Source organism: Pseudopipra pipra, chromosome 20 (assembly GCF_036250125.1).
Source record: "Pseudopipra pipra isolate bDixPip1 chromosome 20, bDixPip1.hap1, whole genome shotgun sequence".
Taxonomy (NCBI): domain Eukaryota; kingdom Metazoa; phylum Chordata; class Aves; order Passeriformes; family Pipridae; genus Pseudopipra; species Pseudopipra pipra.
Window position 1 is genome coordinate 5,647,404 of NC_087568.1, and position 16,860 is coordinate 5,664,263.

The 16,860-nt window shown below is 47.6% G+C and overlaps 1 protein-coding gene across 1 annotated transcript; it reads right to left on the reverse strand.

Annotated features, from left to right (window-relative positions):
• Positions 1 to 1,506: 1,506 nt before the first annotated feature.
• Positions 1,507 to 16,586, reverse strand: DOLPP1 (dolichyldiphosphatase 1). The gene is made up of 8 exons (XM_064676993.1): positions 16,462 to 16,586; positions 7,822 to 7,922; positions 6,129 to 6,213; positions 5,762 to 5,861; positions 4,815 to 4,913; positions 3,399 to 3,527; positions 2,776 to 2,865; positions 1,507 to 2,330 (listed from the first exon to the last, which is right to left on the reverse strand). Exons 1-8 carry the CDS (start codon positions 16,535 to 16,537, stop codon positions 2,294 to 2,296), a joined length of 717 nt encoding a protein of 238 aa, XP_064533063.1. The 5' UTR covers positions 16,538 to 16,586; the 3' UTR covers positions 1,507 to 2,293.
• Positions 16,587 to 16,860: the final 274 nt, after the last annotated feature.

Sequence of the window (16,860 nt, forward strand, 5' to 3'; positions counted from 1 at the left end):
TCTCCATTCTGGCTTTGTAAGTTCACTCACAAGAGACAGAAAGAGAAAATAAACAGTTTTGAAAGACATAAGCGATTAGTACCAGTTTTCAGACTGAAACATATGGTACCAGCATGTCACAGGGCCTGTCTGATGTCCTGTCTCATGCTAACAGAGCTGGTCTAAGTCAGATCAAATGTCCTTGTGAAAGCTGCAAGATGCCTCTTTATTATGATGCACCTTCAAAGCAGATCCAGTGCTTGGGTCCTTCAGATGTTACAGGAATGCTTGTGTTATGCAAATACTAAACAGTTCTTAAAAAAATATATATATACTTGATGTAACAACTGACAACAGTTAATTTACTACCCATAGGTATTTAAACACAGAAATTTAAACAGCTTTCATTCCTGATCTCCTGGATCAGGACCCTTTCTACAGTTAACACTCTGGTTGTCCAACAGCACCTCCCACTCCACATGAACACAGAAACTCCTAGAGCAACAGGCACAGATGAAAACTTAAAAAAAAAAAAATAAGAAAATAAGCAAGATGAACAGAAAAAAACATCTCACTTCAAGCAGCTTTATAATGCAGGAGTCTGATTAAAGTGGAAATAGTAAAACAGGCAGCAAGACCGAGATGTGACAGTCATTTTACCTCTGCTCACATGACTGCATCGAAGGCACACCGATGACCTTTGAGCCAGTTCAGAAGCTGTCCTTTTATCTGTGAAAGTTCAAGTCAATTGTGCTTTGAATAAATACTTCTCTGTAGTTACACTTGAACTGCTGCATTATATACTAGAAATACAGAAAGTGTCCATGCACAGCCCTGAAGCACTTGGAGTTTAGCCCTTGCCAGGTGAACTCATGGGTCACAGAGGTCGGAGGCATCACCAGCACACAGAGATGGCAGGCACACTCCCACAGAGACACAGCATCCAGAGAGCCCACTGGCCAGACGGAGAACCGGAATGGAAGAAGGATGGAAAGCAAAACTTGCCTGCAGGAGTTCAGCATTCAAGGCTACAACTGCAGAACCCCCACCTATCAAGCTACTGTGGTCCTAGCAGAGGCTCCTGCCAGTTACAAGTTCCCTACTTGAAGTTCACGGCTGGATTCTAACAGGACTCTTCAAGGAATAGTTCAGAGAGCAGCTGAGCTAGTCATTAGTCATTTGCCTTGTTCATTTATGGTTGTCACTGTGTTCGTTCCTAAAAATCCCTCCCTTAAACTGTAACAGAAAAAAAAATTAAAAATCCAGTGCTTAAGACAGAGACCAGCAGCTGAATTTTGTAAGGCTTTGGGCTGACTCTTGCTGGAGCACAGCACTGCTTGTAACCAATGGGCTTCCCAGTGCCCTCAGCACTCTCAGTACAACAGAAGCTGTACAGATCACAGCAACCCTGAGGTAATAAAAGTATAAAGGAAGAGATGGAATAAATGTGAGATATGTCGATAATCTTGCCACCTAGAAGAGATTCTGAGAAGGACACTCTTGCTAATTACACAACAGGAGCAGCAGTGGAAAAAAAAAATAAGAGTCAGTATATTTGTGTTTTTCCTTTGTTTTACACACACACTCCCCTTAATTGGTATCCGTGCAGGCTTCCCTGCAGAACTGTCACTAGTGTTAAAAATCAGATCTTTATAGTCTGTCTTTCTGTCTGTACAAAGTGCAGTTGGAATTGATTTTGATCTCCCAAACTGGTTGCAGAAAGGAAAGTCTTCCTCTCCCTTCCATCTAGGTCACCCCATCCTAGTTCCCCTCCCTCCTAAGAAGTTTGTAAGAGTTAAAAGCCCTACTTAAACAGGATCCACTTGAGATTAGTTTTGTCATCTTCTTCCAAAAAAGAAAAACCCGAACCAAAAAAAAAGGCAAAAAAAACCAGAACACACAATCAACGCCTCACCCGCCCCAAAAACAATAGTTCCATTTAAAAAAATAAATAAATAGTGTGTATATTTCATGCTGAAAAAAAAAAAAAAAAAGTCACAGAAAGGATTCATTTTTGGTTTTCCCTCCCCCGAACACGACACCAGGCATTTCCTCCCCCCTCCCCTGACGTAGACAGGATGGTACATTCGACCGGCAATGTGCATCTGTGTTGGAAATGAGCTTCTACTCCTGCACGGTCCCACATGCATCAGGGAGCAATCCAGCTTAGCTGCTAAAGCAGAGCAAAGGCTTTCAGGTTTTTGGGTATGGTCCCTGCCTGTTCCTTTGGTCCGTCTGTTTAAAGGCTCCTTTGCTGCTCCCAGGTCTCTGCTCTTGTCTGTCTCCGTTAAAACTCTGGTCCCGCGTTCCCGCGTCACTGGAGCTTCGTTCCCAGCTTGCGCTGTCTGTTCCTGCGACGACAACACGGGGGGACAGGTGAGACAGGGGACACCAGCCCTGCTGGGGATAAAACCAACCAAACCAGCGGGAAAACACAGGAGGATTAAAGGAAGGCCCTGCTGAGCTCCACACAAAACTAAAGCTGCGCCCGACATACCCTACAGGGAGATCAGCCCTTCCCAGTCCTAAATATCCACCCCATCTCCAGTGTACACAGCATTATAAACAACTGCCTGCAAACACCAGAGAGCTGAAATAATGCTTATATGAAACATTCTTAAGTCCCACACTCCCTGGATTCACCTCTCAGATGCAGCTGTTAACCCACAACTTGGTATTTTTCTTTACTCTGTGCTATTCTACCCACGGCAGTGGCTACGTATCAGAAAATTAATTAATAACTGCATCTAATGAGTCAAACCAGCAACAGCTCCTCCATCCCCCAACAGAACTCACCTTGCTTCTGCTCTCGTGACTGTGTACTCAAACCACAGGATGTTGGGAATGAGGCTGGTGTCTCGGATTAAAAAGAACTCTGAAATTGGCCTGAAAACAGACAAGGTGGGGGAAAGGGGGAAATAATTAGACTTTCTCCACCATGATTTTGATTTAACAAAAAAACAACCAAAACAAAAAGAAAAAGGCACAAAATATGCTCCAGAATTAACAGTACTATCCTATCACTTCAGGCTGGGAAAAAGATTCTTCATTACATTTAATCAAAAGCTCTTTTCTTTCCTTATACAATATTTCCAGACTATATCACATGTTAAATGGCCTTGCAATTTTACTAGGTCATTAGACATTCATTAAGAAAGGTCTGTTCTGCTTGCAAAGCTCCTCCAGCACTTTGCCACACCTCTCAGCTTTAGCAGAGCTTTACAAACGTAGCAGTTGATTAAATTCCCTCTCTTCCCCACCCTTAAATCGAGGACATATGATCCTTTGTATAAGCATGCACAAGAAAACATGGAGGAACAAGTAGGTTACACAACAGCCAGTATGCAAAACTGGGACAGAGCCCAGGAATTCTCATTTCTAACATCTGTAACAAGCCTGCACAGAATAAAGAGCCTTACCACGCAGCTATCCTCGGGAAGAGAGGAGTTAGGATCTCTTGTGTGAAGGCAAACCAGGCTATGGCCATAATGCTTCCTGCCACACCTCCATATAGGACTTGGCTCCAGGTGTGGTAAAGCAAATAAACCCTGCAGTGGAAGAGAAGAGTCACCAGACAGGCTTTAAAACAAGAGGAGGCAAGGCTCGAGAGCTGAGGTTCCACTGGACTCGCAGATGCTGTGAGTGAATTATCCTGCAGATGTTAAAAGTGGGTATTTTTTTTCAAAAAAAGCTGGTAAAAATACTGGGGGAAAAAAACTGGGAAAAACTCTTCCCTGCTACAGCAGTTTCAGCTTAGAGCACATCTACTTTGAGCTTAACTCAATAACACTCCACATTCTTCTTCATCTATCCTGATCAGGTGAGGAACTGTTACTGTTGGTTCCTCCCCAGGAGACTTCCAAAGCCAGTAACAAGGTAAGTCCCCTCCAAGCCACCAAAACTGGGGCTTGAAGGCTTTTAAGAACATGGACAGCATTTTTGCTGTGATTTTGGTGCTCTCCAACATAACAGGCACGAAGGCTGCACAGCTCACTGGGACTGCAGCCATCCAGAAAGCTGCACTGTTTGCCTGTTATCTGTGTGCACAAGCTACATTCAAAATTCTTTTCACCCATATATCATAAAGCCATTATGATCATCTTATCTGACCCTCTGCCTAGCACAGGCCACTTGATTTCCTCTGATTTTTTTTTTTAAATTAGACTACATACCTGTTATGGATTTAAAATAATCAGTAATAAGGAATCAGCTGTAGTGTACAGTCAACTGTGCCAACAGGTAATTACTTTCCTGTGAAAGACATGGCCCTATTTCTAGCTTGAATTTGTCTGTTTTCCAATCACTGGAGCTCACTTGATATTTGTGGTGTGTGCATACAATTGTTTTTTTAAATCCACTAAAGGGGGAAAAAAAACATGATCAAAGTTTTGTTTTCTTTATTCATCTTAATACAAATCTTGCAAGTCAAACAGCTATAAATGTTTTGATTAACTAATGCTCAAGCAAAACAATCAGATTGATCAACTGTAGCAATCCATGTGCTGCAGAGGCTGCTGTGCCAAGGCATGGGGCAATGATTCCACGATTAGTGCTGGAAAGAGGGTGAGGCAGTGAGGCTGGAGCATAGGAATGGAGCCCATAGGGAATTGGTACAAGCTCAGCTGATTTGGGGGTTTATAAATGCTTCTGTGAAGCACCACACATGCAGCACCTTTGCTTATTGGAAGGGTCTCGTGGCAAAAAAGCGACTTCCATAAAGCTCCGACTTGTACAGTGCAGTCGAGAACCAGGTTGGAAAAGCAGGATAAGGAATGACAGGGCTGTGACAAGCCCCGGGACTGTATGAGAGCATAAGACAAACAGTTGCTCCATACCTACTATATGAGACTAGCAAAGCCACTGTGACGAGGCAGATGGACAGCACATGTCGCCATAGTAAATCCAGAAACCTCGCATTGTTTGTTTGGTGCATTCTGAAAGAGATGGAGAGCCATTAGCACAGGGCAGGGAGCTGAGCAGGCCTTACCTCTGTCCTCACTCCCTTGGGAACCCTAGGAAAGCCCTACTCCAGTGGGGCCATGGGCAGCTCGACCCCATCCCAGCAGCAACCTGTCCCATGGCAGCAGTTACAGAGCAGCCAGAGAGCCACTCGTGTGTCTCTCCAGCTGTCAACAGGGATTGCTGTGATGGAAGGCAGAATGCTCACAGCTACTGCAACTGGTGTGAGAGGCACATGCTGAGCATATGCAACAGGGAGCCAAGACATCAGAGTCCCTCCATCACCCACAGAGCCAGGAGGGACTGTGAGTTTTGTCTTCCTCCACACGTGGAGCCACAAGGCAGAGCCATGCCCCAGCAGGAACCTCAGGAAAGCACAGCACAGCATGTAAACCCAGTCCTTGGAAAGGGAGGTGAACTAAAAGGTCATGCAAGTGGGCAACAGATATTACCTAAAAGATTGCAGACGACCCCACTGACAAACTGAGTAGACACATGAGAAAGCAGCTCTTCTTTCCTCCTCCCTATTCTCCCCCTCTTCCCTCACACTGGGGGATCATCATAGCTTAGAAAAAGAAAACTGGGAGACCTGTACCCCAACAGGTAAAAGGAGGCCCACCCACACCCTCCAGTTTTCAGCCTTGGTAACTCCAGCCCTACATTCAGATGGAGACAGACATGCTCCATCCACCCAGGCCACAGTAAATTGTGCAGGGCCTCATATTTAATTCCTTTATCCCACTCAAGTGGCACCCGGCAAGGGAGACACATATTTCAGGTGTTTCAACATATTAACAGCCAAAACCTGACTTGGAATTTTTACCTTAAATAAAGGAACAGAAAGGAATAGACAGAGAAAAACCACATGAATTGGGAGTGGCTGGACGGCATCCCATATTTTGTGGTCACTGTTGAATGGGCTTCTGGGAAGAGAAGAAGAAAGAGTATGGTCAAGGCCTACTCTGTACCCAGCAGCTGGAACACTCCAGATGCGAAGCCAGAACACTCTGCTGGAATATGTGCACGCAGTTCACAGGACACATCCCTGCTCAGATGGCTCTACCAGCCCTCTTACATCCAAACATACAAAACCAACATGAGGCAAAGGGGAAAATACCCTCCAACCCCTCACAGTCAGCACTCCACTCAGAACTCCACTGACACCACAACACCCACGGTCCATTCCCTACCTTCACACGGCCGAGGCTCCCGGATTACATTTTTTATTAACCAGTTCACTCCCTCGTTGAACACCAGCCCTCCTAAGAAAGAGATCTGTGAAGGCAAGACAGCTCTGTCACCCCCTCTAAAAGACCCTTCCACTTACCAGGCTCTCTCTGTTGACAAAACCCCAAACATTATGTTTCTAATTTTCTTTTTTGACTACTAGAGTTAAAACAGCTTCCAAATTCACTATGTGAGGAAGGAAAGCACTTATTTTTCAGCTCACTTTGTGTATTTGGCAACACTTTGTGTATATGCAGCTTTTCAGCAGATGACACAGAATGAGACACAAATGACACTGTACAGCACTTCTGCCAGGACATTTCCACATTTCCACCAGCAAGTGTAGAAAGTGGCATTTTTTTAACAGGGCAGGTTTTTGGGGATTGGCTTTTCCGGATGACCAACAGGGGGAGTGCAGACACTGTTATTTGGGTAAATAGCTTAAAATAAAGGTGACTTTTTAGGCTTTCTGTCTTTTCCCTCTATGCCTATTTTCATCTTGAAGTTGCTGTCTTCAGTTCGAAATGGATTCACATTCTGAGCTAAGCCAGGCTGGTAGCATTTATTTTTACTCTTTAATTCCACAGCCCATACACCTTCCCTAAATTAGTCCTGCTGCTGTGATCAGATTCCCAGCTGGTGATGACACTCTGCCTCCTTAACACACAGTCCCATTCCAGATGACAAAGGAATTTTTCACTCCATATCCTGAGCCCTGGGTCAGGCAGTGTCTCTCTCCAGCTCAATGGTGACTTCCCACACGAAGAACCAGGAATCAACCTCCACAATTGTCTCCTTACCAACACCTAACAAGTCCCTGTATAAACCCATAAATCTGTTCAAGAGTTACTCCAGCTCATTCTCTCTTTTGGGTCAACAAGAGACTTTTGGGTTGCCAAAACTTAACAGCTGCCTTTCCTAGTCAGAAGGCCCATTCCCAAGTCCCTCAAGCCACTGGTTCCCATGACACCGTGGCCCTGTATTAGAAATCTGCTGTCAAAACCCTTTCAGTGGCCCCTATTTTATCTGTTTACTGAGGGTAAATGTTACAAGAGGTTTATACAGAATTTATCCATGACACTGATTCCCAACTACCTTTCAGAGCAGACAGAAAGCATTACGTGTTACAAGAATTTGGACAGAAGAAAGCCTCTTCAGTCCCTGGTATTCGACTCACAGTTGAGAAGCAGCCCTTAAAGACAGATCCACTCCCCTGGGAATCTGTAGGTTTTATTTTGTATCCCCTTTTCCATCTCAGTAGTTCTAAGAAAGTACATCCTCCTGAGTTACACACACCATTTCCCACATATGCTGCCCAGCTTGCAGGAACCTACTAAGTGCTATGATCCTACTGGATCTTGGGAGTGTTCCCACTCTGCAAACAGCATTCTTTACTTCCTCAGACATCTCCCTCGATGGTTTTGGACAGATCATGTACAAAACACACCACAGAGCAACAGAGAAATCAGCAAAGGCTGAGCAGCCTTTTAACCTGGTACTGGTGCTAAGTGTCTCCTGCTGTTCTGTGACAGGAAGATGCCTTACCTAGGCTTGCACTTTAAAGAGAGAAAAACAAGTGTGAACACAGCAGCACCAGGTGACAAAGGAAGAGGCTTTAGTCATAAGGAGAGGCTGGGAAGGGAGAGAAGGACTCACCGTGTGAAGCTCTCTCTTGAATATGATGAGTGTTACAAAGCCAACAATAATGAATATTGGACCAAGACTCAAATAAGCTAAAAGCTGACCAGAGAAATCACCTGGGGAAACAAACAAGAGACACAAATCAGTTTGAACTTCACAGGTAACTTGCCTGCCACCAGAGCATGGCCCAGCTGGAGCCCTGGATCACTGGGAGCAGAGGGGCAAACCTGGGTTGCAGAGTGACCCGGAGGAGCCGAGGCAAGGAGACAGCAGTGCTCACATGCAGGCTCAAAATCAGGGATGAGAGGAGCCTGGCATCCTTCATCAGAGTTTGCTGCCACCCAGTTTACAACAATGACCACAGGTGTGGGCCCAGAGGCACTTCAATCCAACATAAGCACAGGCTGCTGCAAAAGAGGCAGCATCTTTCCCTCCCCCTCATTCATTTTGCCTCCCTATGCCAGCAATTACCAGCAAACACTCCCCAAACAAATCCTTTCCCATTCCCTTACTAAAATGGGTTCATTTTCAGCTGGATCAGCTTCCTAATCTGTCTCACCATGTGTCTGCACGAACACTAGCATTAGCAAAATGGGGAGGAAATAAATAGCTAAACAGAGCAGGAGATAACAGGGAAATAAAGGAGACTCTGCCTTTTTAACCAGTAGCCCACTTGTATGACACAGAAGGGGCTTTGAGCCTCCAAACCAAATAACTAATGGTCTAGTTGTCCCCGAGGGAGAATCAGGGAGCAGCAGTGAGACCTCGCAAGAGGTCATAAGATCCCTCAAAAACTTCATCCTGAACGATCCCAGACACAGAAGCGGGCAGCAACAGTAAAGAGCAGCTGTGTGTTTAGATCCATGTTTCCCTTGCCTCTCTTCCCAGAAAAGGGACACACACAGAAGCATTTTGAGAGAAGATGGCAGCATGAATTCCAGGGAAACACAAGAATAGAGTAATTTTGCTCCAGGATCAGCAATTCATATCAGAAGAGTGAGAACTGTCTACCTGAGAATCTTTAAAGATAGAAGTCACCACAAACCCACTGTATGAACCCAGAGAGCAACCAAAGACATGGGTACTTTGTGCACTGGTTCTGAGACCAGATCCTCTCCATCCCATCACTAAACACAAAAGGATCAGCCTCCACACAAATTTATCCTTCCTCTCTCCTCTCTAAAGGAAACAGGATGCCTCTGCAAGGCTGAGCATTGGACTCATTCCTAGATCAATTCCACTGCAAGATACTGAGTCTCCCCAGCCCACGCACCCACATTTTAAAGCAGCACTTGGCAGAAAGGACTTTAACCTCAGCCTCTCAGTGCTGGGACTGATAAAGAAGTTATTGCCCTGCTACAACAAAGTTCATGCTGCTGATGTTATTGCCACATAGCTGTGGCTACACCAGGTACAGTGCACAGAAGCCTCTGGAATCCCAGACTCTAGGTTAGATTTGGGAACCAGCAACAGCATCAGCAAGGATTACTAGCAGGAGTGTTAGTCTGCACCAGTGAAATTAGGAAGATTTGGAGGACAAAATACCCAAGCACACTGAGCTTTCACTGAAGTGAGGTTCTATTTTGGTTTTAACCTCAGAAGCATTGGAAGACTCTGAATTTGAAACTTTTCCTGCACCATATGGCAGGTTTGCCTCACATCAGGTGGGTTCCAAATGCTTCCAAAGCAGAACAGCAACGGATTGTGGCAGCACAAAGAGGATGCGACAGGATCAGTTACCTGGCAATTGAAAATCAAGCCCCTTATGGTTTTACATAAATCAGAAACTCTCAACAAAATGAATCCCGTCTTCAAGGAATTCATGAGACAAAGCACCAGACAATCAAACTACCCCAGAAGCCTTAGGAATACTTTCCAATAGTCTCACTTTCAGCATTACCAACTGAAGAGAGCTCATCATCAAGGAATCACCACATTTCAGATCATTCACTCTGTTAACCCACAGTACATAAAAACTCAGCACTTCCAGACTAGAAGCTGTAATTTTGTCAAGTAGAAACCAAATTAAATTATTTATCTTCTTGGGGGATTCTATTTCTTGTGCAGATGGTGGAGGAATACTTAAGCAAGTAGTCTTTTAATTTAAATAGGACCAGCAGTACCAAATTCATGATCCTCTGTTACGTCACATGATAACATTCCCAATAAATCAAACCACCCAGACTGCACAACTCCCATTGATTCTAACACCTGCCTCTCCAACTCTGCCTGGAAACACCCTGGACAACTGGGAAAATGGGAAGATTTCCTGTCATTCTGCAGAGAAAAGGTCTGGCCAGGTTTCTCTCCTTAAATTTGTCCAGTGTGAGAAGAGATCCAGAAAGTCCCAGAGTGCAGAACCAGAAACCATCACTCCCAGATGTTGCCTGCAAGCACCAAGTCCTTTATCAATCTTAACACAAAAGCTCCTCAAACATTTCAGGTGTCCATTTAGAGCAGAACAGATAGCATTAATCATACTTCATATTACTGTAGCTAACAGCAATTAAACAGGCACATCCTGAAGCCACTTTTTCTAGGGGAGGAGGCAGATAAATAGCTGAGCACTATCTGAAGGAGCTACACCAGCAGCCCACAAATGCCTCGCTGGATCAGCAGCTCCAGGCAGAGCTGCATTAACTAAACCAGCTCCGAAATGAGTGGAAATCCCCAGTGAAGGAGGCAGAGTGAGCTCTGAGAGAAAGGCCAGCGCTGATCACCGCACAGAGCTCCGGGGGCCTCCCAGCCTGATTACTGATGTCACTCCCATCTCCTCTCACGCTCCAGTGAGCTCCCAGACTTATTCCCAGGGAAAGGAGACGTGCAGGAGAGCCACGGTTTGAAGTCCAGTAAGATCTAGCAAGCAGCACTCCCCCCCCCCTTTTTTTATAAAGATTAATTTTCCTTTATTTTACTAAGCTTGGGAATTCTAAAGCAATTCCTCCAACCAGTAAGAACAGAGACAAAACCTCTGCAAAAATGCAAAAGGAGAATCTATTTAATGTATACCTTGAGGTTTGTTTAGTTTTAAATTCTGCTTTTTTTAAAGTCCAGCCTTCCCTGGACATCCTTGGGAGCTCCAAAAGCAAAAATACAGAAGGCAATAGCTCATTTTTGGGCAGCCAAGAGATAAATACGTGCAGCACTATACATAGCTCAGACACACAAGGCTATTTTTTTCAGCCTTCATTCAGCATCTACTTCTGCTCCAATTCAGCATTTTACCCAGCATTCTTTCGGTGGAAATATCCGAGCTCCACCACATCAGCCTAACCTGTATAGGATGTAAAAATGTGAATCAACAGCCCCCAAACCACATCCTACCACAAGATTGAGCTTTGCCACCACCACTTCCTATTGAAGCATCTATTTGTGGCCCTGCTGCTGGTCGTGTGTTCTTGGCCAAGTGCATGTGTGCAAGTTGCACAGACAACACGCGGTGTGTGTGTGTCATGGGCATTTACATCACTAAATATTCATGCTCTGAAAGCCATTTCCTCAGCTTGCACACGTGGGACAGCGGAAATATCTTCAGGAGGCTTCAAATTATGGCATAAAGGCAGGAATCAGACACAACTTCTGCAGGGAGATTAAACATAAAGCTCTGCATTAAAGCAGCCAAACAAGAGTGGGATCTGCTTCTTCCAACAGATACTGCTCAGCTATGGAATGAGCCCTGACTTGTGAGCTCCCACCCTGCACAGAATCACAGGAGGGTTATCAGAACAAACATTCCTATAGGAACAGCACGTGCTGACGCTGAACAGCAACACAAACTGCTGAGCCAAAGCACCCACACAGCCCCAGCACCTTTGCTCTGATGCACCTCTTCACCTCTGCACACCAGCCCCTCCAGCTCTGCCTGGCTGTAGGAAATAACCTGGGCAACTGGGAAAAAGGGAAGATTCCCTGTCATTCTGCAGAGAAAAGGTCTGATCAGGTTTGTCTCCTTAAAGAATTTGTCCAGTGTGAGAAGAGGAGGTCCAGAAAGTCCCAGAGCTTTAAGAATCCCAGCTGCACTGAAGAGAGGAAGTTTTTTTCTTTTCTCCAAATAGTAATTAAAAAACCCAAACAAACCAGGAACTCAATGTTTCTCCAGTGAAACTCACCCTACAGACAGGAAGTTCCTGAAGATGAGTTTTAAGCCTGCAGCACAAAGTCATCCCATGCAAAGCAATGAATACGGGAAAAAACAACCCTAATTATACACATGACATGACAGGATTTAGTTCAGTTGTTATCAAACAAAATCCCTCAGACTCAGTGTGAGCCAATACCTTCAGAGTAGCATCCAGTGCTCTGCAGCAGTGAAAAAGGCAAGAAGAACATTTTTAAGAGCAAAACAGAAGTTACTGTTACAGCACTACAAAAATTTATTATGCAATTCTGGTGTCACAGCTAAAAAGGGAGAGGAGAGCACACACAGGAAAGGCAAATTGAAAGAGGACAAAGATAAGTATGTGACAGCAGCCATTCAGAAAACATCAAATAACTCAGATTTTCAGCTTGAAAAGGAAAGCAGAGAATGTAACAGTTCCATGAAGTCATGAATTATATGGAGAAATGGACAGCAAACAATTGTTACCTCTCACTGCACATGAGAAGGAGAGCGTTTGATGGAATTACCAAGAAGTGAACTTAGAGAAGAAACAATAACCACATTAAGCTGCAAAGCTCAGTGCCAAAGATACTGTGAGATCCAAAGTGGAAATGGATTCAAAGAGCAATTAGACATACAGCTTTTATACATCCATCAAAGGACTTAACAGTCCTGATGCAATCACCAGCTCATTACTGGAAGGACATACAGAAGAAGGATTGTTCCTGCCTACCTGCCAGCAACCCAGCACTGCCAGATCATCCCTTGGTCTCACCAAAGTACAATTGCTGATAAGAAAAGCTTCAGGATCAAAAAATTCTGAAAGCAGCACCAGGCTGACATTTTTCCAGGCTGTCCTCTGCAGCAGCATGCTTTAGCACACTCAAGCAGCACTGCCATGGCTGGTTTCTTCTCCCTGTGTTTCATCCTGACATTCACTAAGGGCAGTATTTCAGCTCTCCAAGATCCCATTCCTCAGACCAGTGTGCAGTTGATTACCACAACGTTCATCTGTTGTTTCTCATTTATTTTGCTCAAAGTGGACACCACAGAAAGCCCTGGAGAGCTGTGCAGCCACACAAGCAGTAAGGATGGGTTTGGTGTATCACGACTGATAAGGAAACACTAGATCAGGACAGGGAGGATCAGCACCCTTCTGGAGACACCTCTCCCCTTCACATTTACAAGAAGCAGCCCAAAACCAGGCTTTGTGTGGCAGGCACAAATCAGCAGTGACAGCTTTTTACCTGCTCACAGCGAGCGGGACTGTCACTCGTGGCAGATGAAAGCCGGGGTGGCAGCAGTTCTGTGCTGGAAGTCTTTAAAGACCTGAGATTTTAAGAGCTGGTTGCCACAGAGGCTCAGCAGCCTCGGGATCAGCCAAGAGCCAAAGCTTTTTGCCACACAGCAGTGCATGACATGCCAAGACAGCTTAATAATTTATGTTGGTAAAAGCAGGATCTATTTCTCGTTCTGACCCTCTCAGCAGCACGAGGCCACATTAACTCCACAGTGCTGAGCACGCTGCCAACATCATTATTTTATAAATATACATTATCTAGAAGCTTTATGGACCTAGACTTAAGCTGTACACAGGCAGAACCTAAACAGTTTTCTAAATAAAGTCAGAGCACTTTCCCCAAATCCAGGTAAAAGCATCAGACCTTCCACCTTACTGCAAGTCATTTTTTCAGACCACAATGTAGTCTACCCAGACTTTAGTAAAGCCTTTGAAGCCATTTGCCACAGCATTCTCCTGCAGAACATCCATGGCTTGGGGGGTGCACTGTTCAGTGGGTAAAAAACTGGCTGATGGCTGGGCCCAGAGTGGTGGGGAATGGAGATAAATCCAGCAACACCTCTAAACCCAGGGGTGTTCCCCAGGGCTCAGTATTGGGGCAGGTTCTGTTTAATATCTTTATTAATGATCTGGATGAGGGGATGGAGAGCACTCTCAGGCAGTTCACAGATGACATCAAGTTGGGCAGGAATTTTGATCTGCTGGAGGGCAAGAAGGCTCTGCAGAGGGATCTGGACAGGCTGGATCCAGGGGTGAGACCAACTGTATGAGGCTTAACAAGGCCAAGTCCTGGGTCCTGCACCTGGATCACAAGAACCCCATGGAATACCCCAGTTTGGGGGAACAGTGGCTGGAAAGCTGGAAAAGGACCTGGGGGTGCTGTTTGTCAGCAGCTGAACATAAGCCCATCTATGCCCAGGTGGGCAAGGCCAATGGCACCTGGGTTGTACCAGCAATGGTGTGGGCACAGAATCAGGGCAGTGACCATCCCCCTGTGCTGAGCACTGGTGAGGCACCACCTCCAATCTTAGGGTCAGTTTTGGGCCCTCACAACAAGACACTGAAGGGCTGGAGCATGTCCAGAGAAGGGATGGAGCTGGGGAAGGGTCTGGAGCACCAGGAGCAGCTGAGGGAGCTGGAGGGGCTCAGCCTGGAGAAAAGGAGGCTCAGGGGGGACCTTCTCACTCTCTGTAACTCCCTGAAGGGAAGGTAGAGCCAGGTGGGGGTCAGGTTGTGCTCCCAGGGAACAAGGGACAGGATGAGAGGAAACAGCCTCAAGTTGGGCCAGGAGAGGTTCAGGTTGGATAGTAGGAAAAATTTCTTCATAGAAAGGGTTGTCCAGCCCTGCCACAGTGTCCATCCTCATCCACACATAACCCTCACCTCAGTGCTGATTTTACCCTCCTCCCTTTCCCTGTGTAAGACACTCTCAATGCAGAGAGAAAATAATCGAGTTATGTCACATTGCTCAAGATCTGACAGATAACCCTTGTGCAACAACTTCCACCACCTTCATTTCCCAAACCAATCCAACAAATGGAGCACAGAATGTGCTCTGTGTATTCTGCTAGGTTCAGATAAGGAGATGAGATACAGAGATGAATATATCAGTCCTACTGGGAAGATTATTCCCCATCTCCCTCAAACTGTAAAATTAACATATTTGAGAAGGGGGATGGCAGAAGTGTGTACAGGGTGAAAGAAAATACAAGCCAGAAAAGGAAATGCCAGTACTTCACATAAAGTACCTCACAGAACCACAAAACAACCATGAGAGGGAGGGCCAAGAAATAATGCATCTCCAGTGCCAGATCTTTTCAGTTGTTGTCACATTTCAAGTCTCCTGGCTAAATGGGCACTTTCAACCCAGAAGATCCCTAAGCACTGTAGAAGCTTTAGGAATTGCACTACTGAGAGGAGTTTTCATCAGGAACTAAAATTCAGCTATCGAAACGGGACATACAGCAGCACAATGCAAGTTAGGGGGGACTCACTGGGAGAACTGGAAATACTGAAATAGTGTTAACACCAAAGTGGGATTTTGAGCACATGTTCAATACTAACACTCTGACACTTCATTTTTTTATTATCTACAAGCACTTAAAACCAGCAGAACACAAAGCACCTGAAGGGGAGCTCCAAAGGACCACAGTTACTGATGAGACACCACTTATGCTGCTGCTCTCTGAACACAGACTGGTTCCTCTTGCACAGTGACAGATCAGGGATTCATCCCACCACAATCCGGGCCAGGCTGCTCTGGTGTGCAGCACCACAGGGATCCAGGGGCACAGGACCTTTATGGATCACACTTGTCCCAGCTGGAACAGCCCATCCTGTATTCAAGCAACCACCTGGACCCAAACCCACCTTGCCACAAGCTGAGCTACAGGACACCCTGTGCCTGGAGTCCTCCAGGCATCTCCCTCAGCGCTCCCTGACTCAAGTGCTCCCTGAAAAGCCATCAAACCCACCTCAGGGACACGGCCACGGTGCCACTGCCCTGCCCCCAGCACTGCCACCAAACCCACCCGGCATCGGAGCCCACCTCAGGGCAGGGGCCACCCTGTCGCTGCCCCACTCCTCTCACAGACCCCAGACCCACCTGGCAGCCAAGCCCACGTTGGGGACAGTGACACCCTGCCACCCCCACTCCTCTCACAGCCCCCAGACCCACTGGCAGCCGAACCCATCCCGGGGACAGAGACGACCCTGCCATGGCCCCGCTCCCTGGGGTGCCACGAGGCTCCCCAGAGCCCGCTGTCCCTGTGTCACAGCACGCCAGACCCCCAACACGGGAGGCAGGGAGGTGACACCGACCCCACCGCGCTGCTGATTGGAGCGGCACAACATGGGTGGGACCCTCGCCTCGAGGCCGGGGGCTACCACACATGGCCAGGGGGCTGCAGGGGGGGCCAGGAGGCGGTGTGGAGCGGGGAGGGCGGCACTGGAGGGCCGGGACGGAGCCGCCCCCTCCCCGGGCCCTTCCCCGGGCCCCCCCCTCGCAGCCCCCCATCCCGGCGCCCCCCACCGCGCATGCGCAGCGCTGCTCCCGCCGAGGCTCACAATCTGGCAGCGCGCCCCGCCGCCCCCCAGCGCGCACGCGCGCCCCGCCGCCCCAGCGCCGCGGCTCAATGGCTCACTATTTGGCAGCCGCGAGCCCGGCCCTCGGCGGCGCCGCGGGGCGGCGGGAGGGGCCCCGCCGCGGGCCGACGGGGCGGCGCGGGGGCCCGGCGGGGGCGAAACGGAGCGTTACCTGCAGGGTACTCGACGTGAGTGAGGGAGACCGGCCGCCACGGCGCGGGCAGCGAGCACTCGCCGACTGCGGCCATCTTACCCGGATACCGGGCCGGGCCGCCGCGGCCAATCGGGGCGCACTTAAGGGGCGGTGCGGCCAATGGGCGGGGGCGCGGGGAGCGGCGGGCCAATGGCGGCGCGCGGCAGGTGAGGCGCCGGCCAGCCCAGCACCGCCCAATTAAACACCCGGCCCGGGCAGCGCCGCAGCCAATCGGTTGCCGGCACCGCTGCCCAGCAGGGGGCGGGCACAGGGAGGGGCGCAGCCAGTCGGAAGAAAGGCGGGCGGCAGAGCGCGTCGTCATTGGCCGGAGGGGCGGTGCGGATTAGCCAATCAGCGACTCGCACTGGTGGCTGCTCT

Coding starts and splice junctions, on each gene's coding strand:
- DOLPP1 (XM_064676993.1), bottom strand. CDS start 16,537: ATGGCCGCAGTCGGCGAGTGCTCGCTGCCCGCGCCGTGGCGGCCGGTC. Junction 6,214..7,821: donor TCAAGAGAGAGCTTCACACG/GTGAGTCCTTCT, acceptor TTGCCTTCACAG/ATCTCTTTCTTAGGAGGGCT. Junction 3,528..4,814: donor TTGCTAGTCTCATATAGTAG/GTATGGAGCAAC, acceptor CTTCCACTGCAG/GGTTTATTTGCTTTACCACA.